The 25,608-nt window shown below is 43.2% G+C and overlaps 1 protein-coding gene across 4 annotated transcripts; it reads right to left on the bottom strand.

Annotated features, from left to right (window-relative positions):
• Positions 1 to 18: 18 nt before the first annotated feature.
• Positions 19 to 17,843, bottom strand: B4GALT2 (beta-1,4-galactosyltransferase 2). 4 transcript variants are annotated; one of them, XM_039323096.1, is made up of 8 exons: positions 17,499 to 17,843; positions 12,910 to 12,982; positions 10,023 to 10,399; positions 7,120 to 7,355; positions 5,070 to 5,260; positions 3,860 to 3,982; positions 3,202 to 3,306; positions 19 to 1,515 (listed from the first exon to the last, which is right to left on the bottom strand). In XM_039323096.1, exons 3-8 carry the CDS (start codon positions 10,330 to 10,332, stop codon positions 1,365 to 1,367), a joined length of 1,116 nt encoding a protein of 371 aa, XP_039179030.1. In that variant the 5' UTR covers positions 10,333 to 10,399; positions 12,910 to 12,982; positions 17,499 to 17,843; the 3' UTR covers positions 19 to 1,364. The 4 variants fall into 4 exon arrangements, with proteins under 4 accessions (XP_039179030.1, XP_039179029.1, XP_039179031.1 ...); XM_039323095.1 differs by lacking the exon at positions 12,910 to 12,982; XM_039323097.1 differs by lacking the exons at positions 12,910 to 12,982; positions 17,499 to 17,843 and adding an exon at positions 12,390 to 12,880.
• Positions 17,844 to 25,608: the final 7,765 nt, after the last annotated feature.

Genomic DNA, 25,608 nt, shown 5'->3' with positions numbered 1-25,608 from the left:
TCCAGACACAAGGGAGTCTCCAAGTTTTGAAACTTTACTGAATACAAAAGTCTGATCATAGTGACCAGTGTTGCATTCACCATAGGCTTGAAAAGGGATCAAAACATTCAAATGTACAAAAGTCACCAACACCCGGGCTATTTGACATGCTGATGCCTGGCTTCCAGCCTGGCCCAGCTGTCACCCCAAAGTGGACAGATGCAGGTGATTCTACTTGCCAGGCACCATAACCAGAATGAAGAAATGCCAGCAGCTTTCCAGCTCCAAGTACTACGTGTAGAACTGCCACAAACATACCATTGGGGGTAGTTTTGATAAAAATAAAAGAATGAGTGGTTAAGGGCAAGATGCCTGGCAGAAACTGTAGGGCTGCTAGAATTGCTTGAGGAGTGGAAGTTGGGATGGTAGTGGATCAAGGGAAAACAGGCTGAACTCTACCTTCACGTTATTCCGTTCTATAACAGTGGCTATAGTTCCGCGTGCTTATGAAAGTGAGAAGCAAGCCCACTTTAGGGTATGTCAAACCATACATCCATCTACCCACCCTACTAAAAGGTACAATCTCACTACCCATCCAATCTGCTCCACTCAAGGAAGAAGAGAAATCACAGCTAAGAAGAAAGTCCTGTTGTACCATGCCAGACAGGCTACACATACATTAACCCAGGAAGCACTCAAGTATTCTAATGAGGATTTGTATAAAATACCCCTGGAGTACTGGAGCCAGAAAAAAAGCAACCAGGATCCAGCAGGGGACAGCACCAAGCCATGAATGGAGGTGGGCAGTGGGGCCAGACCCATTAGAGCTTTTACTGGCGACGGGAGCTCTCCTCAGTGGTAAACCATCTCTACACCTTGGTAGCTGGCAGTCGTCGTAAGATCAGACTGTGCCTGGACGAAAGGCTAACAAAAGGCAGTAGTCTTTCAGTCTGTGAGAAGAAGCAAACAGCTACCATACCCTTGGAATCTTTCAGGGACACAGCCTTGCAAAAAGTTCAGGGAGAGGATGGTCTCTGCCAGAGATAAAGGGAAGGTCAAAGCCCTAAACAAGGCTTCTCTGCTCTCGGCGCCTTCCTCAGCAATCGGGGCTCGGCTCTACCCAAAATTGAAACACTGGACCAAGCATATAACACACATTCATTCTCCAGTCTGAACGGCACTGCGGAGAACCGACTAGTGTTAAGGAGCTGGTCTTCAGCCAAAGGCAAGGACAAGACAAAGGTGTGTCCAGAGAGCCTTTCCCCTTTTCCCATGAAGGAGGCAGACAGGTCGTCCCAGTCAGGACACAGTCCTCTGAACCAGTCAGGGCTGAGATCCATGTTGCTCCTCATGCATGGGACCATGGGCAGGGCCAAGCAGCAGAGTCAACCCCGAGAGGGGCGTGGCGGCGGTCGGCCAATATCCACAGTTACATTGGTGTACATGGGACGGCGAAACATCTCCACGAGGCGGTACTGAAGTGAACCAATGCCATCACGTTTCATGGTCACCTTGGTATTCTGGATTTTGGTGAACCTGCCACAAGAACAAAACAGAACCTCATATTTCACCTATATTTTACAGTTTATTTTGGCACAGGGTAAAACAACAATCCCTCAAATGAATGGAAAAAAGATTAAATAGAACATTACATCATTTGTAGAATTCTGATCAGTGCATTACATAACATTACATAAATTCATGAATAATGCAGTATTCTCTGCAGTTTCCACCATAATGCATTTGTTATTCCACAAGTTCTACACAGGGCTGCCAAAACTAAATTATATCATCTGAACGCACGGGGACAGAGTCACTATCCAAAACTCTCCATGGATCCCACAACGTTCAGAAATAAGTTATACAAGAATCTTCCTCAAATTACATACCCTGATTGGAATTATTGGCAAGAGAACAGTGAAAACTGATTATATTTAAAGATTAAGGTCGACAGGAATTCAATCCTGCTTCACTTATCAAATAAACAAAGAGAAATCTATGTAAATCAATATCAAATATATACCATACTAGTTATCCCACATTGCCTATTCTCTATATCAGCAGTCCCCAATCTTTCTGGCTCCACGGTTCAATGGCAGTGGTGACAATCTAATCTCACAGATGTGTAAATGAAGCTTTGTGTATTTGCCCACCACTTGCACAGATTGGCTTCCAAAGGGCCACAGACTGGTACCGAACTGGGACTGGGGACCCCTGCTCTATATAGTACAGGAGTCCCCAACCTTTTGGGCACCAGGGACCGGTTCCATAGAGAGAGGTTTTTCCGTGGACCGGAGGGGACGTGGTTTTGTGTGCTCCCTGCATCCCGCGGATAGGGCTTTGCTTGTTTGTGCGGACCGGTTGCTGGCAGGCTGCGGCCCAGTACTGGTCCACAGACCAGGGGTTGTGGACCCAATATAGTAAATATAGGGTAGTCAGTTCAAACACATTTATCCTTTCCTGCATCAGTAAACCATAGTTTTAACCTGACCATTGATACATGCACATATATAGGAGTAAGAGGCAAATGAGAGTAGAGTGGGAAAAAGAAGACTGGACAGCATGAAATTCTCCTCAGAGTCATGTTACGGCAGGGAAGTACACTCTAAGACTCAAGGATATAACTTCATACCTCCTTCCAAAGTTTTCAGCAAATTCTATTTTTCAATGTTGATAGAAGGGGGAACTATTAAATATAAGAGGATTAAATATTGGTTTTATTTATTTATTTATTTAATCAAATTTCTTTCCCTTTTCCCACCCACTTCCTTATCTTAGTTTCTTTAATTTTAATTGCAGCCTCAACTTTCTTTTCAAAAGCTATGGTCTTTGTCCTCTTCTCACAAAATAGTCTGTACTCCTCTGCTACAAAAAGAAACATAAAAATGTTTATAGCATATAATTTAGCATTGAAAGGTTAGTCTCCCAAACTTCCACTAGATGGTCTGGAACAGGGGTAGGCAACCTTGGCTCTTTTATGATTTGTGGACTTCAACTCCCAGCATTGCTCAGCTTGGAAACCTCTCCCTTTTCCCCTCAGCATGGCTGGCTCAGGAATTCTGGGAGTTCTCAGGAATTCACGAGTCATAAAAGAGCCAAGGTTGCCTACCCCTTGTCTGGTAGGTTACTTTTGCAACAGAAAATTGATTTGCAGTCTGTGGATTGAGAATATGATGAAAGTTATGAGGATTAGATAGAAAGTTAACACAGATGCATTCTTACCGTTGGGGATTTGGTTCATTGTGTCGATCACGCTCATGCTTGATCATGCGATAGCGCCCAATGCGTGCATCAGGACGTGATACTTTCATGCCATTAAGTGAGATCCTGTGCAAAGAAAAGTATAGGATAGAGGTTAGCAAAACAGTGAGTTTCAAACAAGCCTTTAAAATAATGGGATTTGCCTAAACCTTCTCTATTCTTCTCCACCACATTCCTGGCTTTCATGGATTGATAAAGGACAAAAATGTAATTATAGAAAGTTCAGTACACATAACATTTGTTGCAATTTGCAGAACCATCCTATCCAGCAAAAGAATACTGGACAGTCCAAATATTCTCTGTACATCAATGATCCCCAACCCCTGGTCCACGGCTCTGTGCTGGGCTGCAGCCTGTTTGGAACTGGGCCATGGAAGTGGTGGGCGAGTGCACATGCATGCACGTGTGTGCATGAAGTTGCATGTGTAAAAGTGGTGTGTGCAGGAAACCATCCCCCTCTTCCCCCCCCCCACCCCGTCACCACCGGTTCACTGAGTCAGAAAAGTTGGAGAGCACTGCTGTAAATGCTATGTGGAAAAATGGATTACACAGTTCATGCCATCAACCCACAGAGAACACGTCCTGGATGAGCTTAGCCCAACTGAAGTCTTTCACATACCTGTTAAAGATGTCATCATCTTCTCCACCCCAGCCCCAGTACTCATTAGGGAAGCCATTAATCTTCAGAAACTGTGTCTTGCTTAGGCCAGAGACTCCTCCAAAGTAGCCAGAGTATGGTAACCTGTAGGGGACAAGCAAGAGAGATAAGATCAATCAAACTAGAAACAAGTTCAGAAGCATAGATCTAGATGGTCCAGAGAAAGCCTGTTGTAGATTAAGCCCTGATTTCTAAATCATTTGTGTGATGTCACTTATTGTTCCTACAGTATCATGCTCTCCCTAAATCCTGCCCAATTTCTCACCATATTAATTGGACTGCCCAGATTCTATCTGATAAATCCAGGATCATATTCTTTTTTCTTGCTTATTTTCAATGTTCTGGAAATACTGATAATAAGGCTTACAATATGAAATATTCACAAGACATTCCAGCCTAGGTTTTTACATCACTAGTACATAGATCCATGCCTGAAAACAGAATTTTCAGAAAGGGACAGGTATTATGTATATGCATTTGTGTGTGTGTGTTTGTGTGTATTAAACAAAAACAAATTCAGATTCTGCTTCTTCCTTTATTCTTGAGTCTAAACCAGTGGTTCTCAACCTTTTTAATGCCGCGACCCCCAACCGGTCGTAAGTCGAGGACTACTCAACTGGTCGTAAGTTGAGGACTACTCAACTGGTGCAGCACCGTTTGCAGAATGGGACTTTTGGCAGGCTCAGCAGGGCAGAGACAGCCTGCACAATTCCTATTGGCTTTTGAAAGCCAATAGAATTAGACTTTATTCAAGAGAGTCTATTCTATTGGCTTTCAAAAGCCAATAGAATAAAAGGGAGTAGCACAGCTAAGGAAAAGGGGAAAAAAATGGCAGACTGCATTGTTTGACGACCCCCGTGAAATGGTCGTTTGATCCCAAATGGGGTCCCGACCCACAGGTTGAGAACCACTGGTCTAAACAGTTTGAAGAGCCTCTGTTAACTCAGGAATAACCAGAGTGCATAGAACTACATTTATCTGCAAATTCCAATTAAGAATTTCATCTGAATAAAATCCCAAAGAGCTGGTTTTGAAATTTATTAACAAACAGATGGGACAGGTCAAGTTATGAGTATGTTATACTATACTGTGTCAAGAGCATACTGAAATTCTAATCCAAATAAAACTCTTGAGTCCATTTGGCAAGGAAATTTCCAATCCATTTACTCACCGGAAACCAAACTTATCCATGGCAACAGCAAAGTGCCGAGGCTGGTCATAACAGCGATAAAGATTCCGGTCATCCATGGGCACAAGATCAACATCACTGAATATGAAGCAGTCATAGCTCTCATTATCTCTTAAGGCTTCCAGGAAGCCCACATTCAACAGCTTGGCTCGGTTAAACGTGTCTTCACCAAACTGTTTGGAAACATCATGAATCACAGGGTAATCCCAAGCAACATATACTCTATGATATTTACATTATATTTTTGGATTGAACTTAATTATTTTCTGCATTGCAAAGAAATTTACAATTATTGAATTTCTGTGTATGACTCTAAATCCTCACCACTCATCAGACAACAGCTTTAACCTGGCATTCCATACTTGACTATAAATCAGGGGTGTCAAACTCAAATTTCATTAAGGGCCGCATCAGCATTAAGGTTGCCCTCGAGGGGGCGGATGGTGTGGCCAGGGTGGGTGTGGCCTACTGGGTGGGCATGGATGGAGTGGGTATGGCCTACTGGGTGGGCATGGTTTCGGCAGGCAGCGGGGCGCTCTCCTCACAGTGCCGAGAGGTTGAGCCAGGCGGTGTGAAGCCCACCAACTTTGCACCTTGCTGCCTGCTGAAACTGGACAAGCTGGGGGCTAGGCAGCATTGCACTTCTCATCAGATTCGCGCCACCCAGCTCAGCTCTTGGCACTGTGAGGAGAGCGCCCCGCTGCCTGCTGAAACCAGGCAGGCTGGGAGCTGGGCGGCCTCGCATTTCTTTTTGGATATGTGCTGCCCAGCTCAGACTCTTGGTGCTGTGAGGAGAGTGGCCCGCTGCCTGTTGAAACCCTCCCCCAGAGCCCATCAAGCCAGATATGTGAAGTAGGTGAGGGCCATTTGCTGGCCACTTCCAGGCGATGGTGCATTTCTTCATTCCTCATGAAGGATGACACCTCCCTAGCATGCACCCAGAGGGCGGGGCCAACGCAACAGGGGCTGGTTCCTCACTGTTTCCAGATGGCCTTGTAGAGCTAAGACTGAATGCGTTTCAGCATAGATGGCCACCACAAAATTGTACATTGGCTCCCTCCCAGCTGGCCTGGGCCAGGGCCAAGGCAGCGGGGGCTGTTCCCTCACTGTTTACAGGATGGCTTGGTGGGCCACATGAAACCACTTTGCGGGCCGCATCCGGCCCCCGGGCCTTGTGTTTGATATGTCTGCTATAAATAAAACATCATGACCATCCCTAATCCATAATGTAATACTATTGTTTTCTCTGTATATTGGAAGCTATTACTTCTTCACTGAGAAAATCTTTCTGGTGAAAAGCCCCACTTCCTTGAAGTCACATGTCAGTGAGGGCCAGAGCACAACCACCCACTCTTCTTTTTGACATTCATTTTTGGACTTTCCCTCTCTCTGAGCTCCTCCATAAATTGAGGAAACTGCCAGGGTAAATAGTGTGTGTGTGTGTGTGTGTGTGTGTGTGTGTGTGTAAGTAATGTCTCTCCCTTTCTCCCTCTCCCCCCCTCTCTCTGTGTAAGTAATAATGTGTGTCTGTCTGTCTGTCTGTCTGTCTGTCTGTCTGTCTGTGTGTGAGAGAGAGAAATATTAAGTCAAGGCTATCAACCTTACTAGACAGACCAGACAGATAAACTAATTCCATTTATCATAAGATTATATTAACAAAATGCTTCAAGTCTGAAAGTATTTTTCTCACCCATCCATTTTACAGCCCAAAAAACTAGGGAGGGTCTCCTTTGAGGCTCTTGCCCTGCCCACATTCCTGCTGCAAGCTAAGCTGCCTTGTATCTGTCTGTTCCCTTGGCTATATCTCATTGCCCTGTCTCCCAAGGTCATGCTCACATACCATTCCAAGGCTGCAAACTGCTAGATACCAGCAAGTCCTGCTCTGCTGCTGGTTAAGATACAAAAGCTATGTCCATCAAGGCCCCTTTTTATAATCAAGTTTTTCTCATATGACATCACTCTATTGTAACTATCTCACTTATTTCCCCTCAGATTGCTACAACAGGGTTATCATTCTCTTTACCCAATTTACCTGATTAATAATGTAGATTCCATAGGACACCTTCTGACGTCGTAGGATTGGATGCAAGTAGTGCAGCCAGTATTTGAGGTGATGCTCGCGGTGGCGGAAAGGTATGAGGATAGCCACCTTCTGCCGAGGCACACAGTCCAGGGGTGAATACTTGCCACCCTCCTGAACATCCGGGTTTTCCCGCTGCACTCTCTCCATGCTCATGGGAGAGCTAAATTCAATAAGGAGTCGGCCCACTGAAGAAGAAAGGATTCAGTTATAAATGCTTCAGTTAGTCAACTCTAGAAGAGGAGCTTACAGTTCTCAGTATGTACCTGCCACTTCCATTAATCAAGATGAGAGGCTACTGTCCTGAAAAGCTTAGCAAAGGAACTTAAAGGCCAAACACATAATGCACTAAGGCCGTGGTGGCGAACCTATAGCATGTGTGCCACAGGTGGCACGTGGAGCCCTCTCTGTGGGCACGTGCACCCGTTGCCCCAGTCCTAGTCCTTCAGCTGGGTTTTATGAAACCTTTACGCTTTGGGCCTCCGCCACCGTGTGCAAAAAAAAAAAAAAAAGGTTCAATCAATCAATTTCAACTTCTTGCAGGAAAAAAAAAGATCTTGCAAAGTTGGAATTGATTGAACTTTTTAGTCCCACCCAGTCTGCCGTTATCACCGCAGCCATACCCACCCAATGGGTCATGCCCACCCAATGGGCCACACTTACCCAATGGGCCATGCCCACCTGGCACTCGACAATACATAAGTGGGTTTTGGGCTGCAGTTTGGGCACTCAGTCTCTAAAAGGTTCGCCAACACTGCACTAAGGCATGTAGTTCATAATATACACCATAATTTAATCACACAAATGACACTGATTGTGGAATTTGCATTAGTCATGTCTAGTTCAAATTGTGGAATTTGCATGATGATGCATACGATGTCACTTCACACACATATGCGTTCTGCAAATTTCCCTTATGTACAATTGGGGCTTCAAAGAAGCAAAAACCCAATCAACCCACTTGCCCAAATATGTCTTGATATCTATATTTTTATCTAGGTAACCCAACTGCAACATGCCCAAGCAATGACTCACAGTTGCCTCGAGAACCAGGCGGGATTATCACTGAAAGCAGCAATAGGCATGAATAAGTACAATTGCTTCCATCTAGAGCAGAGGTGTCAAACTTCTAGCCCGATGTGCGATGTCACATGACGTTGCGAGTTTGACATGTCTAATCTAGATTATGGAAAGAAATATGCTTTTTTCCTTGTCTTCTCCCAAGAGGATCCAGGTGGGGTGATCAGAGGAATGGAAACTACCATACTGTTCCTTCTCCATTATGCCAGAATTCTAGCAAATTCTCATTTAGCATCTTTTCTGAATAAAACCCTGAATGGTTCTGGTATCCTTCAGAGAATGTTGAGTTAACTAATTTGAGATTACAGATGGGTGGGAATCTCATTCTAGAGCAGCAGTAGCAATTTGATAAAGGGACACCCATTTAGCAGCCAAAGGTGATAAGTACAAATACTGGCTATTATCTGCAGCTGAAAATGTGAAATGTTACGGCCTCCCAAACTAAAAAGTCAATTTACTTTTAAGCAGAGGATCAGCAGCTTGTATTACAGTATTTTTGTGATCTGCACAGATGCTAAAACATTTCCCTAATTTATTTGCAATCCATACAGAGATCCTTATAGCACGCACTAGAAAACATCTATTTTATCATCAAACTTACAACCTCTTTGCTGAATTATATTAGTTTAACTTATTAGGATGGCTTTGAGTCTTACTTGAAAATAGGGCAAGCACTTGGAAGAAAAAACCCACTAAGATAACTCTATGCTTGCTGTCTGCTTTGAGTTCCTAGAAGGATGAAGAGAATTCAAGAGAAAAAAACATCTAAAAGACAGCTCTGATGAAATTAATTTGGTTTTACCACCGCCTTGTACATTTTAATATACTTTGGCACAGACTACAGCAAATTAAAATTTTATGGAAGCGAGTTAGCCAGAAGATGTAGGCAGGCAAGAATTTAGAGCTATGCTAAAATGGGGAACAACAGGGTGTTCAAGGTGAAAATAAAATTATTATGTGACCACTTCTTGATTTATCTCACATATTTTCCATTGTATCCTATTGAAAGGATTGGATTATTTATCCAATTCCGTTTGCAACACTGTGCAGATTCTATCTCAGTGGTGGCGAACTTATGGCATGCGTGCCAGGGGCGGCATTCAGAGCCCACTCTGTGGGCACGCGCGCCATGCCCTGGAGATGGCAACCATCCTCTTCAACCTGCTAACTCGCTGAGGTCCCACGTGGCCGGATGAATCCCAGCACCCATGCGCTCAGTGGCCTCTGTGTGTGGGGGCCAATGGTGTCAGGCCGCAGCCGCCCCGGCCCCGGCCCCTGACTCGCCTTGCCCTGCGACAATGGCACCCCCGCCCTGCCTCGCCTCACCCCACAGGACGAGCTTCCTGCCCACCGCCCCACCCGCCAGAGATGCCCTGGATCTCCCCCAACCCTGCCTGGCCCCCACAAGCATCCCTCCCCAGGAGCAACATTGAGCTGGCCATGCCCACCCATCTGCCATGACCACCGTAGCCACACCCAGCTGGCCACGTCTACCTAGCAGGCCACGCCCACGCAGCACCCGGTGATACATAAGTGGGTTTTGGGTTGCAGTTTGGGCACTCGGTCTCTAAAAGGTTCGCATCACTGTTCTATCTTATAGTTTCCTTCCTGTGTCTGAAGTCAAATATCACTTTTCAGCAAACAGGCTGCTGAGATTCAAGAAAAACAGGGATAAGCAGAACAGTGTTATGCTCAACCACATAATGCTGGATCCTCACTGCAGGCTTTCATTCAAGACAAGATACAAACCAGGCAGGGTTCATTTGTAACCTCACCAAGACCAGGCGGCATCTCTGGGCAGGGTGGTAAGGGCTTCTCAGTGATGGTGTGGTTACTCCCAACAGACTTGACACTTGGAGCCAGGAGCTCAGAGCCCAAAGGCCCAGCAGTACTATTAGGCCGAGAGACATTGGCATAGGGCAGAGAGCGGGAAGAGTTGCGTACGTTGAAGCGGCTGAAAAAGTCCAAGCGCTGGGCATAGACATCAAAATAGAGAATCATGATGATAAGGAAGTGCAGTAAACATAGGAGAAGTACAGCTTTGCAAATCCTCTCAAGGGTCACTCCCACCAACAATCTGCTCATCTTCTGGACACAGGCTGGTCAGCATCAGGAGAGCACAGCATCGGCAGCTCAGGTCCAAACACCAAGCCTGTTGGGGAATGAATGCATTTTAATGTCAAAAGCTGGTAAACCCCTCGTGTCCTGCAGAATGACTATGCATGCTTATGCTACGCACATCGATTCTAATCTAACAGATAAGCTCTTCCAATTTACTAGACATCTCCCTCTATAGACAACATTGGCAGTTGGGCAGAAACGAGCCCAGCTGAAAGTGCAAAAATAAAAGGCTGCAGGATTGGCTTTTACCTAGAAGACATATCCAAGGAGTCATTAGTAAAATAAGAGGTAGTTTCCCAGTTATCACAATTAGTACCTCAATTATTTTCTCCTTAATAGCATACATGAAAGGAGAGAGCTGTTTTGAGTCCTGAAAAGGACAACCTTAAGAATCCCCTGAGGAAATACAGAAATATGGACATTGTGGCTCTTCCTCAGAAAGTAGAACTTCCCTGCCTCTCCAGTGACCACTGAGTTGCATTCAGTCACATTCAGTTCCTACCACTTCATAGTTCCCATTATAAACTCTCCCAACCCTTTTCTGTCCGTGGTCTATTAAAGAGCCATTTGCGTCTTCCAAGGTCTGAATCACACAAAAATGCACAGAAGACAACCCAGAGCAGTTGACCATATCTACCGGTATATCCTTCAACAAAAAATTATCTATAGCATTTGGATTTGGAAGGAAGCAATTTGCAACAGGAGTCTTATGTAAGAGGAGCTGTTCCATTCTCATTTCCCATATTTCAATATCCTGAGCTGCAAGTCCTTCATTTTTACGGGGGGGGGGGAGAGAGGGAGGGAGGGAGGGAGGGAGGGAAGGAGAGAGAAAGAAAGAGAGAGAGAGAGAGAGAGAGAGAGAGAGAGAGAGAGAAAAGGATAAGCTGAAACTGAGCACAACTGAATGTGCTTGGATAAATATATATACTGTATATTTGTATCCTGTCGCCCAGCTGGAATTCATGGCTAAGGTAGGACTAGAACTCGCAGTCTCTGGCTTTCTAACTTGGTGCTTTAACCACTAGACAAAATTATCTCTCTTATCTTATTATTACATTCTCCTTTCTCTTTCATTTAATTTGCAAGGTAATAGTAAAAAAGCAGAGATAAAAAACATAAGACACAGGCTCCATTTTTCAGTGATGAGTTGGATGCTTCTACGCATACTGCTTTGGTTGTTACTGTTGCTCTATTTTCAATTCTTATTCAATTTAATGGAGTTTTTATGTACAAATCTAATTTAAAAATGAATAAATAATGTGTAGAAGGTTTGCTTAAGGATTATGACTTGCAATGTGGGTCAAGTATCACTCCCTAAATAAAACACTTCTTTGTCCCTCTTTGACTTCTGATTATAGTAAGAGGCATGAAGAAGGTCTGCTGATTCTGAGATTAAGAAAGATGTCTCCATAACGGTCAAGTGCATTCAGTAACAAAATTCTAGTGAAGTTTTACTGGATTTACAATTATAGTGAAAAAGAATAGAATTTTCAAATATAATCCCACTGATACTGATTTGGAGGCAAAATAAAACAGTCTCTGATTTCAAGCTAAGCATACAGTTAAGTTAAACCAAATGGCTGGCTGTGTGCCAAACAAATGCTCAGCCTCCAGTTTTAAAAGCCCTATAACACTCTTTCCCCTCTTTTTTGAGTTTATTCTGCGGGAATAAAAGCAGAAAACATCTCCTACAACTGAGCAGGAGGACCATATGGTTGAGGTCTTTTTAGCACAGGGATTATCACCTTCAAAGGGAACAAGATTCTCAAAGAGGTTGGAAGCCAACCTCTAACAGGAAAAAGACAATCAGGTGTAGAGAGAAATAAAGGCTACTGTCAGAATCCCATAGGACAAGAAAGCAGAGAAACAACATGTTATTGCTAAAAGCAATCAACAGCAATTAATGGACTGACTGGAGAAAAGTGAAAGATAAAAAGAAGAAGAGAAAAATGAAGTTGACAAACTGATCAGATTCAGAACAGAAGATTTCTCCACACACACACACACACACACACACACACCAGCAGAGGAGGTGAGAAGAAAGCCCAGCTGTTGGGGATCCTGTCAACAATGTGCAAAGGCTGGCTGAGAAAGAAGCAGGACGGGACCAAGAGGAAGCACTGCAGCAGCTGTGAGGTGGAGCTCACCCTGATGAAGGAATGTCATAATTAATTCATGATAATAATAATATCCTCCCACCAAATGCAAGAACATTAGCCTCACTCTTAGCGTTCAGAAAGCTTTTCAAAAATGTGGCTTTTAAAATATGCATTTAGAACGAAGGTGACGATGAGAGATATGCCCGGGTTGAGATGAATCTGGCTGTCTGGTGTTAGGTTATATTATTACCACATTGAATCTAAATTGACAGCAATTATTATTATTGAGATGTCTAATAATTGAGACATATTTTGTCTTGTATGTTAGGCTGTAAGACCTTTATATAATATGACTGAAGCAGCATACATGCACTTGTGGTAAAATAATCATAAAAATGGGTAACATAAAATGTCTATATTTCTTCCCCTAGACTTCCCATACTGTTTATCCATTGTGCTGTGGTTTTTGAGAGTAACAGGAAACCTTGTCGTCATTTGAGGATGCTTGGCTTGGCCTATTAAGGAGAGAAAAAAAGAGCGGGTGTGAGAAGGCTGCTTTCCAGGTAGAAGTGGAAGGACTACAGCAGTGTTTCCCAAATTTGACAATTTTAAGGCATGAGGACTTCAACTCCCAGAATTCCACAGCCAGCAACGCTGGCTGTGGAATTCTGGGAGTTGAAGTCCACATGCCTTAAAATTGTCAAATTTGGGAAACACTGGACTACAGAGAGGCCCTCTTTTTCATAACTGGGATTCTGAAAATCCTCTTCATTGATGCCAGAGCTTTGCAGGTCTATTCAGCTTCAGAAATTTCAGAAAGTACAAGAGGGTGGAAGAATTGTGCCAAATCAAATGGTCAACCATGCAGACTTATAAAAGAGGCTGTGCAACTGAAGAAAGGCTCTCCATTGCCCAAAGTGGAATATTTAAGCTTGCGATAGAATGGAGCAATTTCCAAGCAACCTGGGAAAAGGGCTGTTCTACTGAATGCCCACATGGCCTTTGGAACACAGAAACAGCCATTATTCTAAACCAGTGTTTCTCAACCTTGACAATTTTAAGGCATGTGGACTTCAACTCCCAGAATTCCACAGCCAGCATTGCTGGCTGTGGAATTCTGGGAGTTGAAGTCCACATGCCTTAAAATTGTCAAGGCTGAGAAACACTGTTCTAAACAGTGTTGCTCCTCAGTGATCTCTCCTTGGTTTTCTAAGGAGCTCTAGAAAAGGAAATGAGTGAAGAGAGGTCTAGAGTGAAATTTGTGGAAGATGAGAAGCAAATAAGACTTGGCATGGGCATGCGATCAAGAAGGAATTACTTCTCCACACTTACTGCACGTGTAGAAGAATGTCACCCAGCTGTACAGTTTTAAATGACCCATTTCTTTCTTGAAAGAAATTGTCCAGAACCAAATCAGTGCAAGCTGTGACCTCTGGCCATTCATTTCATGGATAAAACTACCCATATAGTATCTGCTGCACATTAGATGAAAGGATTCAAAGAGATGGCAGAGGCAATACCTTGCAATGTTATTTGAGAAGTTATAAGCATGTGACTTCTGACTTACCCATGTGTAAGAGAATAAGGAAAGTGACCTTTCCTTATTAAGGATATGCAGGAACTATTGCCTAGGAAAAGTGGGCTGAAAAATATTGAAGTCCAGAATAGCTAGATAACATTTGGAAAACATTCAGGCAAATGTCTCACTAATTAAATGGACTATGAAGAGGAGGACTATCAGTCTTGCAAAGACTCTGTTATAAAGCCAATCTCAGTAAAAGTAATTTTAACTTTCTTAAGGAGCTGATTTCCTAGTCTGATCCATCTTGTGGGGCTGATAGGATGTGACTCAAATCACATTGGTCAACCATCCTTATCTTGATTTCACTAGCTGACACTCTTAATCAAAGTATCCTTCTGGACCACCTACAGGGATTGAGAATTGGAGGCATTATCCTAAAATGGCTCCATTCTTCCTGAGTAGGGTCCAGTGGACCAACATTGGAGTGGGGAAACTAGGTACTACTCAGGGCTTGGTCCTCTTCCTCATCCTGTTGAAAATGTATAAGAAACAGCTGGGAAAGGTCATTTCCCAATTCAGGATAAGGTATCATCAGTATGTATAATATTTCCAGTAATGCATGTTCACCCTTGGCCTAAATATCTGTCTTGTATAGATTTTTGCCTACCCAACCTGAAGTCACAGAATGGCTCCTGAAGGAACCCACTCTTAAGTGCTGCAAATAGAGGAAACTGAAGGCAGGGATACTTTGTGAGGGGTTTCCTTATCTGGAATAACGTAGCTCTCACAGTCTTGGCTTTCCAGAAGCTTGTAAAAATCTGGCTGTTCTGGCAGACCTTTGGGATTTGAGTCCCATAGAGCTTCTGGGATCAGAAATAAACGTTTTAATATAATTATATATTGTATTTCTGTAACTGAATTTGTTACTATTGCATTGGCTGTGGCTTTTATATACAGATGAAATACCTTACTAAAGTGGTTTACAAACAAATTAATCAAAATAAATAACCAACCCTTAGTTCAGCCAAAAATTGTTTAATTTCAAAGCATTTAATTAATTAATCAAGCAGGTGCCTGTGCACTATACCTAATTACCATCATTCCACTTCCCATTTTGCAATATTTTTTAAAATATTCCTAACTAATAATAGATAACTTTTTAATTTGTTTTCCTGCTGAAAAAGAGTGAGATTATTTCCTCATTAATTCTTAGGATTTTACAAATGGTTTTGGCAGTGATGTCTGTGAGCCTTAAAAAAAGGTTCCAGAGATCACATTCAGGCTAAAAAATGGCCACTTACATGATTATAAATACAACAAAAGGACTGACAGAAAAGTGTCTTATACTGTATCTTCTGTATCACAAGCACCTTCCTACCATCGTTTCTGGTCTCAGACTTCTTTCAGATCCCGCCTTAATGAAACACCCCCAAGGAGAAAGAGAATAGTAACAACTTCAAGGAGCAATGAAGCATTTGGCAGCAATAACCAGTGAACTGTCTTACTCACCAATATATTTCACTCAACTAAGAACTGCTCAAGAACAAAAGGCAACCATATTTTGATACAATGGAGGATGGAGGGAGATAAGAACCTTCTCTAAGTTTTCAGCTTTTTAATATTAGATGCTGTTGCCTTAATGTCCATCAATTCAACCACTCTCCTGCACTACATGTGCAAAGGGCTGCACTCTAAGAAAAAGCAGACCACTGAGAATATCATATCAGCATCATGACCAAGCAGCTACTGCAAGCTATTGGACCAATGCTTACCCACAATGCTTTTCAGTTTGCCAGTTTGCACTTTGTCCCTTCTAGAGGAACATACTGGTTTCTCAGCCACTAAATGACACATCCAGAAAAGCAAATCTTACAAAAATCCTATTATACAAGCAGGGCCATTTTAACCTCCACTATTAGATGAAATGGTGAATAAGAACGCATCTAGAAGATGTTTCCTCCTTCATTTTTATTTTCCTAATTAATTATGTCATTATATGTTCCAATATAAAAATGAAGCAAAGGCAAGTTGTGAAAAACACAGAACACTGTCTTTGAAGTTTTTTTTTTTTTTTGCATCATTAACAATCCACTAATGGAATTGCACTGTTACTTGGCTGCTCCCGAGTTCTGAATAATTTAGCTGGAAACTCAGCTTTCTCTTCTGTACAATGACCAACAGAAGGAAGGTTTCAATAACTAGATGATATACAGAAATACTCAGGTGTTACTATAAAGCTAAAAATCATTATGAGTCAATGATGTTCATTGAAAACTGACTTGACATACAGTATATGCTTCAAGTTACCAAGACAGGAATGGTACCTTTGGAAAGCAGATAGTTATAAAAGCAGGAAAATAATCCATTATATACAGTACAAGTAGCTGCAAGAAGTCACAAGTAGTGCAGAGCTCTCTGATTTTCAAATACCTGCTTTTCTAGATTAAGAATACAGCCCTCTTAAGAAAATCTATTCAGACTTGGCACTCCAACCCCGTAACCCTTTTCCATATGAGCTGTTGAGGGGTACAAAATAATTTGGCTTCGGAGAAGCCCAGAATCACATGGAAACACGGAGAAAGATAAACTGCTACCAGCCAAGTGCTTAAAGTACATTGATTCAAATCCGAGGAGCAAGGCCACTTTGTATACAATAGGCAACCTGGTAAACAGAGCCATGCTGTATGGTGTTTTTCCCTTTCTTATCTTCACTAGTAAAAGCATCTGCTCCTTGTCTTTTTTAACAGACAGGCTAGTGTGTTTACCCTAAAAGGAATCTTATCAGAGAGGAGGATGAGGGAAAGAAAGATGCTCCCCTTATGAGTACCAAAGCTCACCCAGGGACAGCCCAGACACAACTCCAGCCATTCTTGATTACAAGGAACAACTTGGGGGCTTGTGCAGAAGCCATCTTGAGGGAGGGGGGGAAACGAGGCTGGTTGGGGGAGGGGCTCAACTCTGAGCATCCTAGAGATACACACTTACAGATACAAGCACACCTTTTTGCACTCTTTTCCAAGCGCCCACACGTTTATCTGCCTGTAAACATACTTCAGGGCAGAAGTAGGTACCAGCTTCTCTCATTTACATTGCACAAAGTCAAGAACTTGCACCCACCTACGCCCTGGAAGCCACCTATGCACAAAACACCCTAAGTCCGCACACAGCGGCCACTTTACTCAACTGAGGATCACGAGATAGCCTACTAAAACACTGCCCAGGCACGGAGGAGGTGCCAGCCTGGGATGAGCCTCAGAATGGGAAGGAGGAATCCATGCCACCGTTTGATGTTGGGGGCCCCGAGAGACAGACATGAGAGAAGGAACACACCCAATCCCCCGCCTCGACGACAACAAAAGAAGGGTGCCGGACCAGAAAGAAAAGGGCAAGGTCTCCGCCCCACTCCTCCTCCCGCCGGGGTTTCCTCTGTTCTCCCCTGGATTTCCCCTCTTCCCCTTCAAACTGCGGGGGACTCGGGTTCTTCCCTGGCCCCGTTCGCTCCCGCTCACCGTCTGCTCGGTCCTGGCCGTGCTGTATGCTCTTGGTGCCGGCTGTCTCTAGGCGCCCGGGCCGGGCGGCTCAGGGGACGGCACGGCGATTCCCCCGGCCCCAGCCCAGCCCGGCCCGGCCTCACGCCGAGCGGTTTCTCAGCCACCAGTAAGGGCGACCCCTGCGCGCCATCGCGGGCAGCACAGAGGAGCTAAGGCGGGAGACCGACTGATGGCCAGACGAGTTGCGGGATCAGGCCTGCTTGGGCGCGCCGGCAGCTCCACCTCTTTGCCCGCTCAGCACCGCCCCTGCCAGCCCCTGCCAGCCGTTCTATCGAGCCTGCTCTTTTCATCAGCCCCATTTAATTCATCCGACGGGGAGGTGGGGGCTGAGGCGCTTCTTCGAGGAGTCACGTGATGGAAGATGGTGGAGCATCTTCGAGACTCGTGGGAATCAGGAGTCTTTGAGAGGACCAGAATCCCGGTCATAGGAGTCTTGCTCACCAAGCAGAAAAAGATTTGTGGGAGACCCCGTACCGTTCTGCCTCTCTTACCATTCTGGTATTCATATATATCTGGCGAGCTTCCCCCCCCCCCCATAGCTAGAGAATTCAACCCTATAGAACTTCATAGCATATCAAAAAGCAATCCAGGATGAGTTTAGCTTCAGGGAAAAACGCGTTTTATTTATTTCAAAATAGCCCCAACTCTTCAGTCTAGTAATAAAAAGGAAGGAATTCTTTTTCCCCCCCACAAAGCAAGTGTAAACCTCCCAATATGAACAACTATGTCTAACAAATTACTGAAATACTGTTTAGGCATTCAGTTAGCAAATCATGGGCCCATATTTCTGGAGAGGGGTAGCTAAAGCTACAATGATGTTGACATATATACCCTTAATGTCATCAATGCAATCAATGTGCTTTGGCCTTCTACAAGATTTAAAGAGATAAATGCCCTGGACTGAAGAGTCCCTGAAACACCCATCTTATATACTTCTTGTCCCAGTTTGCACTGCAGCTTTCTCCTGCAGCTATGATATAAATGGATGAACACATTGGCTCCAAGCATTTACCAGACTGTACTAATATACCTGCCCAGACACATTTGAGCTGCTTAAGCCCCACTACAATATTGGAGGACTCATGGATTTATTATTTTCTCTTCCTCTATATTGTCAGGTTTCTCAGTGCTTTTTTCCAGCTTCACTTGTTAATCCAATGATTCAGCCCAACTGTCTTAATTCTAATACCACTTGCAATTTGCAGGGAGTGGAGAAATAGACTTTTAGAATCCTTGATTCTACCTTAATACCCACCCACCATCTTGGCATGATTCCTTTTGCCAGTACATTAGACTGATGAGCCAGCTTGACTCCTTATGTTGGGCACTTAGCAAACATCTAAAGTGAATAAATTTGCTGCATTTTACAAGGAGTTTGCAGGGATGTAGCCAAATCAATCAAGAAGAAACAATAAGCCAGTACAACACCACCATTGCTCCCTAGGAGGTGAAAAATTGGAGGAATGTGCATGCCTGTTTGAGGTTCAAGACCATTCTCTATGACTTCATAGCTCATCTGTATGATAGACATGCTGTCAAGAATCAAGCTGCAAGGGAATGTTTTTCTAAGGAAGCAATGTCCTAGCATATGAAGAGCCAGTATGTATAAGGGTTAAGATGCTGTCTTAGAAACCAGGGGACTATGAGTTCTAGGCTTTCTGTTAGGCATGAAAGCCAGATGGATGACTTTGGGCTAGTCGCTTTTTTTCAGCCCAACCCACTTTATAGGATTTTGACATGGGATAAACAGGAGGCAGGAGTATTAGGTATGTTTGCTGCCTTGAGTTATACAGGTGAAACTCGAAAAATTAGAATATTGTGCAAAAGTTCATTTATTTCAGTAATTTCAGTAACTTAAAAGGTGAACCTAATATATGAGATAGACTCATTACATGCAAAGCAAGATAGTTCAAGCCGTGATATGTCATCAGTGAGATGATTATGGCTTACAGCTCACGAAAACCCCAAATCCACAATCTCAAAAAAATTAGAATATTGTAAAAAGGTTCAATATTCTAGGCTCAAAGTGTCCCACTCTAATCAGTTAACACCTGCAAAGGGTTCCTGAGCCTTTAAATGGTCTCTCAGTCTGGTTCAGTAGGAATCACAATCATGGGAAAGACTGCTGACCTGACAGTTGTGCAGAAAACCATCATTGACACCCTCCACAAGGAGGAAAAGCCTCAAAAGGTAATTGCAAAAGAAGTTGGATGTTCCCAAAGTGCTGTATCAAAGCACATTAATAGAAAGTTATGTGGAAGGGAAAAGTGTGGAAGAAAAAGGTGCACAAGAAGCAGGGATGACCGCAGCCTGGAGAGGATTGTCAGGAAAGGGCCATTCAAAAGTGTTGGGGACTTTCACAAGGAGTGGACTGAGGCTGGAGTCAGTGCATCAAGAGCCACCACACACAGATGGATCCTGGACATGTGCTTCAAATGTCATATTCCTCTTGTCAAGCCGCTCCTGAACAACAAACAACGTCAGAAGCGTCTTACCTGAGCTAAAGAAAAACAGAACTGGTCTGTTGCTCAGTGGTCCAAAGTCCTCTTTTCTGATGAGAGCAACTTTTGCATCTCATTTGGGAACCAAGGACCCAGAGTCTGGAGGAAGAATGGAGAGGCACACACTGCCAAAAGCACCAAAACCTGGTTCAATGACCGTGGGATTACTGTGCTTGATTGGCCAGCAAACTTGCCTGACCTGAACCCCATAGAGAATCTATGGGGCATTGCCAAAAGAAAGATGAGAGACATGAGACCGAACAATGCAGAAGAGCTGAAGGCCGCTATTGAAGCATCCTGGTCTTCCATAACACCTCAGCAGTGCCACAGACTGATAGCTTCCATGCCACGCCGCATTGAGGCAATAATTGCTGCAAAAGGGGCCCAAACCAAGTATTGAGTACATATGCATGCTTATACTTTCAGAGGTCCAATATTGTTCTATGTACAATCCTTGTTTTATTGATTGCATGTAATATTCTAATTTTTTTGAGATTGTGGATTTGGGGTTTTCATGAGCTGTAAGCCATAATCATCTCACTTATGAACACATCACGGCTTGAACTATCTTGCTTTGCATGTAATGAGTCTATCTCATATATTAGGTTCACCTTTTAAGCTGCATTAACGAAATAAATGAATTTTTGCACAATATGCTAATTTTTCGAGTTTCACCTGTATATAAAACAGCGGGTTAAACATCTAAAATAATATAGTCATTTTGGTGTAATGGTTAAGGTGCTGCCTAGAAACCAAGAGATTGTTAGTTCTAGTCCCACTTTAGGCATGAATGACTTTCAGCCAGTCACTCACTCTCAGCCCAACCCACCACACAGGGTTGTTGTGGGACAAATACGAAGAGGAAGGAGTATTAGATAGGTTCGCTGCCTTGAGTTACAAGGTAATAAAGGTGGAATAAAAGTCAAATAAATAAATAATAAACATCTAGAGCACCACTTGAAGACCATCAGGTTTGATAAAAACATCATCAATCTATTGCAAAAGAAAGATTTATTTGGAACAGCTTACATCTGCGACAAAACACCATCAAACAATATCTGCTTATTCCAGGCCTTGGGAAGGATTCAACAGGTGGATAAAAATTCCAAATCCAGTCTAAACATCTAGCTGTCTATGCAACCAACCATAATAATAATGATGATAACATTTCTAGGAGAACCAATTTTGGGGCAAAGTAAAGTAGCAGCCCTTGAAATCATGCACAAATAAAATAAATAGGCAGATGGAACCAAGGAAAAGAGCTGCTGAGATATTACCTTCCTTTCCCTTCCACAAGGTACTTGGGATTCTTCATTGTCAATAGAAGGCTGTCTCCCTTAGTCCATTTCAGAGCTAATTGAAATTATATATATTTTATATATAAATTATTATATTTTAATATCTTGTCTCAGCAGGTCCTACTTCCTCCCCGCTTTATAAGAACCTGAAAGTTAAGCAGACTTGATCATACTTGGATAAGATTCTTTCAAGGACAGGGCTGTGGATGTCATTGGGAAATTGAAAAAAAAAAAAAACCTTAGAGAAAGGCAGTGGCAAATCCTTTCTCTGTTATTACCAAGAAACTACATACATGTGTCAATGAATTATTTTTTGTAATAAATCAATTTTATTACTGTGAGGGAAAGTTCTAGGGCAGGGGTGTCAAATTCAATTTCATTGAGGGTCGCATCAGCATTGCAGTTGCCCACGTGTGTGTGTGTGTGTGTGTGTATGTGGCCAGGGTGGGTACAGCCTACTGGGTGGGCGTGGTTGGAGTAGGTGTGGACTACTGGGTGGGCGTGGCCAGCTCTACATCATTTGCGTCAAGGGTGCCTGTGGGGACCTGGGCAGGAGTGGGACAGATCTGAGGGTCTCTGGCAGAAAGGGGTGGGACCAGGGCAGAGCCCATCAAGCCGGATATGTGAAGTAGGCGAGGGCCATTTGCTGGCCACTTCCAGGCGATGGTGCATTTCTTCATTCCTCACAAAGGGTGACACCTCCCCAGCATGCACCCAGGTGGTGGGGCCGACGTGGCAGGGGCTGGTTCCTTGCTGTTTCCAGACGGCCTTGTAGAGCTAAGACTGAATGCATTTCAGCATAGATGGCCCCCACAAAATTGTACATTCCCTCCCAGGCAGCCTGGGCCAAGGCAGCGGGGGCCGTTCCCTCACTGTTTCCAGGATGGCTTTGCGGGCCACATGAAACCACTTCACGGGCCGCATCCGGCCCCCGGGCCTTGTGTTTGACATGTCTGTTCTAGGGAAACATTTGACAAATGAAATAATTCTGCAGTTAGACCAGATGTGATCATCTGGAACAGCTATGCCTATAGGCTTTTGGGATGGCAATGAGTTTATGGATCATGCCACTATAGGTTACAGCTCCTTTAAGCCAGTAGTCCCAACATATTTTGATTGGTGGTTGTAAAGTATGCTTCCTTCACCAACAGCAAGCTAGGGAGAAAAATTGCCATAGTATTTTTATGATAATAAAGTCTGACTGTAGTTTACCAAATGGAAATAGTGCCATGGTTATGAAAATCTCATATATGAAAATAGGGCATAGATTATCTAGTCAAACAAGATTATATTTTTAACAATAACCATCATCCAGCATGTATATGAATAAATAGAATGAATCAAATCATAGAGGCTCATAGGAATGATCCTATGAAAATAAAATTTTATCTTGTGCAGCACTTCAAAGTTGAAGGCAAAAAGGTACTTGGGAACACATATTTGTGATCAGATTTGAGACTAAATTTGGATAAGCTTATAGATATTAATATCTAATAATCAAAATATCTGCCATTTACTAAAGTACTAAATAGCCATGTTGGCGCAGTGGTTAGAATGTAGTATTGCAGGCTAACTCTGCCCACTGCCAGCAGTTCTATCCTCAGCCTTCCAGCCTTCCAAGGTCGGTAAAATGAGGACCCAGATTGTTGAGGGCAATGTGCTGACTCTGTAAACCGCTTAGAGAGAGCTGTAAAGCATTATGAAATGGTATATAAGTCTAAGTGCTATTGCTATTGCCAAGTTAGGCCTTTTTTCCATTCTTCTTTACCAATATTATTGTCATCCAATTAGTTACTCAAACAAAGAAGGAATACATCATTTTTACTCAGCTTCAGAAAGAGCAGTATCAGGTTGTGCCAGCATAAAAATTAAGTTGATTAGCATTTGATGTCTTCTATATTCATAATTTGACACCTAGCTCAGTTAGTAGCTTGACAACTAAATCATCAAGAAGTGGGATTAAAAGCCAATCCTCTAGGTTAAATTGATTAAATCTTTCTCCTGAATCAGTATATTGCATGACCAGTTTATGCCTTTGAAAGATGACAAAAAATATCCCCCAAATGCTATTTTCTTTCACTTGAGAATAAACAGAAGTATAAGACATTTAAGTATTTTTGCTCACAAACTTTGAAAAGAGGTTTTCTATAGTTTCAAACGTTTGAAGAAATCTTGAGCCTATGCAACCAGGAAGTTAAGAAGCAGCATTAACAGCCTAGTGCACTTTTTGTAGAATGTAAATATTACTCTTTTTTTCAAAATTGCTGAATCCTGGAGAGCTTTCCAAGTTTTCTAAAGGAAAATAAAGAAGTACAGCATGGTTTTTTTTCTATATTTTGAAAAAAAATCATTTAAAAATACATAGGATTACTACTGGTAGGAGAGGTTTCAACCTACCAGATCTTTCCTCCCATGCATTTTTGTCTCCTTTGGCAATAGCTGGTTTCTAGGGCTTTATTTTTTACTTTGGTTTTTTTTTTTTACTGTATTTTAGATAGATGTGTATGTAGGTGTATTCATGGGTAAATGGCAATGGTTCCTGAAGTTGTTAAAGGGGACAGGTTTAACGCTTGTGTTCTGGGACAGCTTGGGATTCCATGGCCTCCATAGCAATCATGGGTTTGTTACAGTTGATCTTGGTCCCAGCTCCCAAGAAAGGGCACATGCTGGACCTAATTTTTACTTTAGAAACTATGAGATGTCATCTGGATAGGGAAGATATTATCATTTAACTTCTACTACAGTGGGATAATTTCCTTATCAACTTGAAGATTGTGAAGGCAATGAATCTATTACAAAGGCACTTGGAAAATTTCCTGACATTTGATGGACAGCTCTGCCTCAAATGAGACCAAAACTTTTGGACAAGAGGGTCAGCCAAACCCTATTGGACAACTTCCATCCTGTCTGCACCATTCTGTGTTTGGGAAGTTGGTGGAGGAAGAATTAACTAGATATTAGAAAAGACAGATTATTTGGGCCTTCCTGTCAAGATTCAGACCTAGCAGGAGGAAGGGAAACAATATTGTCTTTCTGATGGGTGCACTTTCATTAGGATCTGGATGGGTGTCCATGTGTGCAACATTCCCTGTTCTATTCAATCTTTCAGCAGTGTTGTTGACCCTATTATCTTATTGCTGGTGGCACTTTTTTTAATAGTAGATCCATTCTTATTGGATAAAGCAGGGCTTTCCAACCAATGGTACGGGTACCACCTGTGGTACATTGGCACCTGGCAGGTGGTACGTGACCATCCCAGAAAAGTGGTAGTGGGGGAGGGGAATGAGCTGAACTGGTGGCAGCACCGCACAAGCCTGAGCGAGAGATGGCTGGAGCTGCAGGTCTCAGCCGAAGCGCCAGGATCAGTGCTTCTTCGGGACTGTCAGGGCTCAATGGAAGCATCAGGATCAGCGCCAGGCTCCAGCTGGAGCTCGGGGCTGATCCTGGGGCTTCTGCTGAGCTCAGAAGCGCCGATCAGCTGGAATGTTGCAGCATCTCCAGGGTCTTGTGATTTACATTCAGATGCTTGGCAACTAATTCATATTTATGACGGTCACAGTGTCCAAGGGTCATGTGAAGTGACCAAAACCTGCTGCAACCACCCAGCAGACAGGGGGAATAAAAACCAAACACCCCCACCCCACCTCTGCTGCCAATCCTCAACAGAAATGCTCACAACAATGAAAACCTCGGACAGGAGGAAGAGCGTCGCCGGGTAGGCAGGCATCTTGCTGTGGCTTGGGGGGCATTTTCAGTGCCATTGTAACTTCGAACAGTTGTAAGCAAACTGTTGTAAGTCAAGGACTACCTGTACTTCATCACTTTTTTCCTTTTTAGTCATCAGGTTTTTGACACCTTGCTAGGAGACTTGTGGTACTCGGTTATTGCCATATCCTAAAAGTGGTACAAAAGGTTGAAAAGCCCTGGGATAAAGAGTTTAGGAGAAAGAGCAATCAAGCCTTCAGATGCTCCATGTTTGGATGCCACAGGGCTTGGTCCTGTATCTCATATAAATGCGACATCATTAATAATTATACTGATGATGTCAATGGTATAGTGCCAATTCAGGCCAAGTCAGATGTGTTGTAGAAGACTTAGTATTACAAATGGAGAAACAAACATAGACTAAAAGGTTAAAATGTCTAAATATACACAAAAAATGTAGCTCCTAAGAAATTTCAGTTTCAAGCTTAGCTCTAAATGAATTTCTGTTGCCTCTGAAGGAATTCTATGACTTGCTGGTCCTCCCTGCTCACAGTTCCTATTTGA

The sequence above is a fragment of the Crotalus tigris genome, unplaced genomic scaffold, assembly GCF_016545835.1.
Source record: "Crotalus tigris isolate CLP2741 ecotype Arizona unplaced genomic scaffold, ASM1654583v1 scf7180000024167.7108832, whole genome shotgun sequence".
Taxonomy (NCBI): Eukaryota; Metazoa; Chordata; class Lepidosauria; order Squamata; family Viperidae; genus Crotalus; species Crotalus tigris.
The sequence above is the reverse complement of the archived record's forward strand: the minus strand, read 5'-3'. Positions and strand labels throughout refer to the sequence as shown.

Excerpts from the sequence above, each read along its gene's own strand:
- B4GALT2 (XM_039323096.1), bottom strand. The coding sequence starts at position 10,332 with ATGAGCAGATTGTTGGTGGGAGTGACCCTTGAGAGGATTTGCAAAGCT. Across the intron at positions 3,983-5,069 it reads ATGGATAAGTTTGGTTTCCG|GTTACCATACTCTGGCTACT; the intron begins GTGAGTAAATGG and ends TGTCCCCTACAG. Across the intron at positions 1,516-3,201 it reads AATGAACCAAATCCCCAACG|GTTCACCAAAATCCAGAATA; the intron begins GTAAGAATGCAT and ends TTCTTGTGGCAG.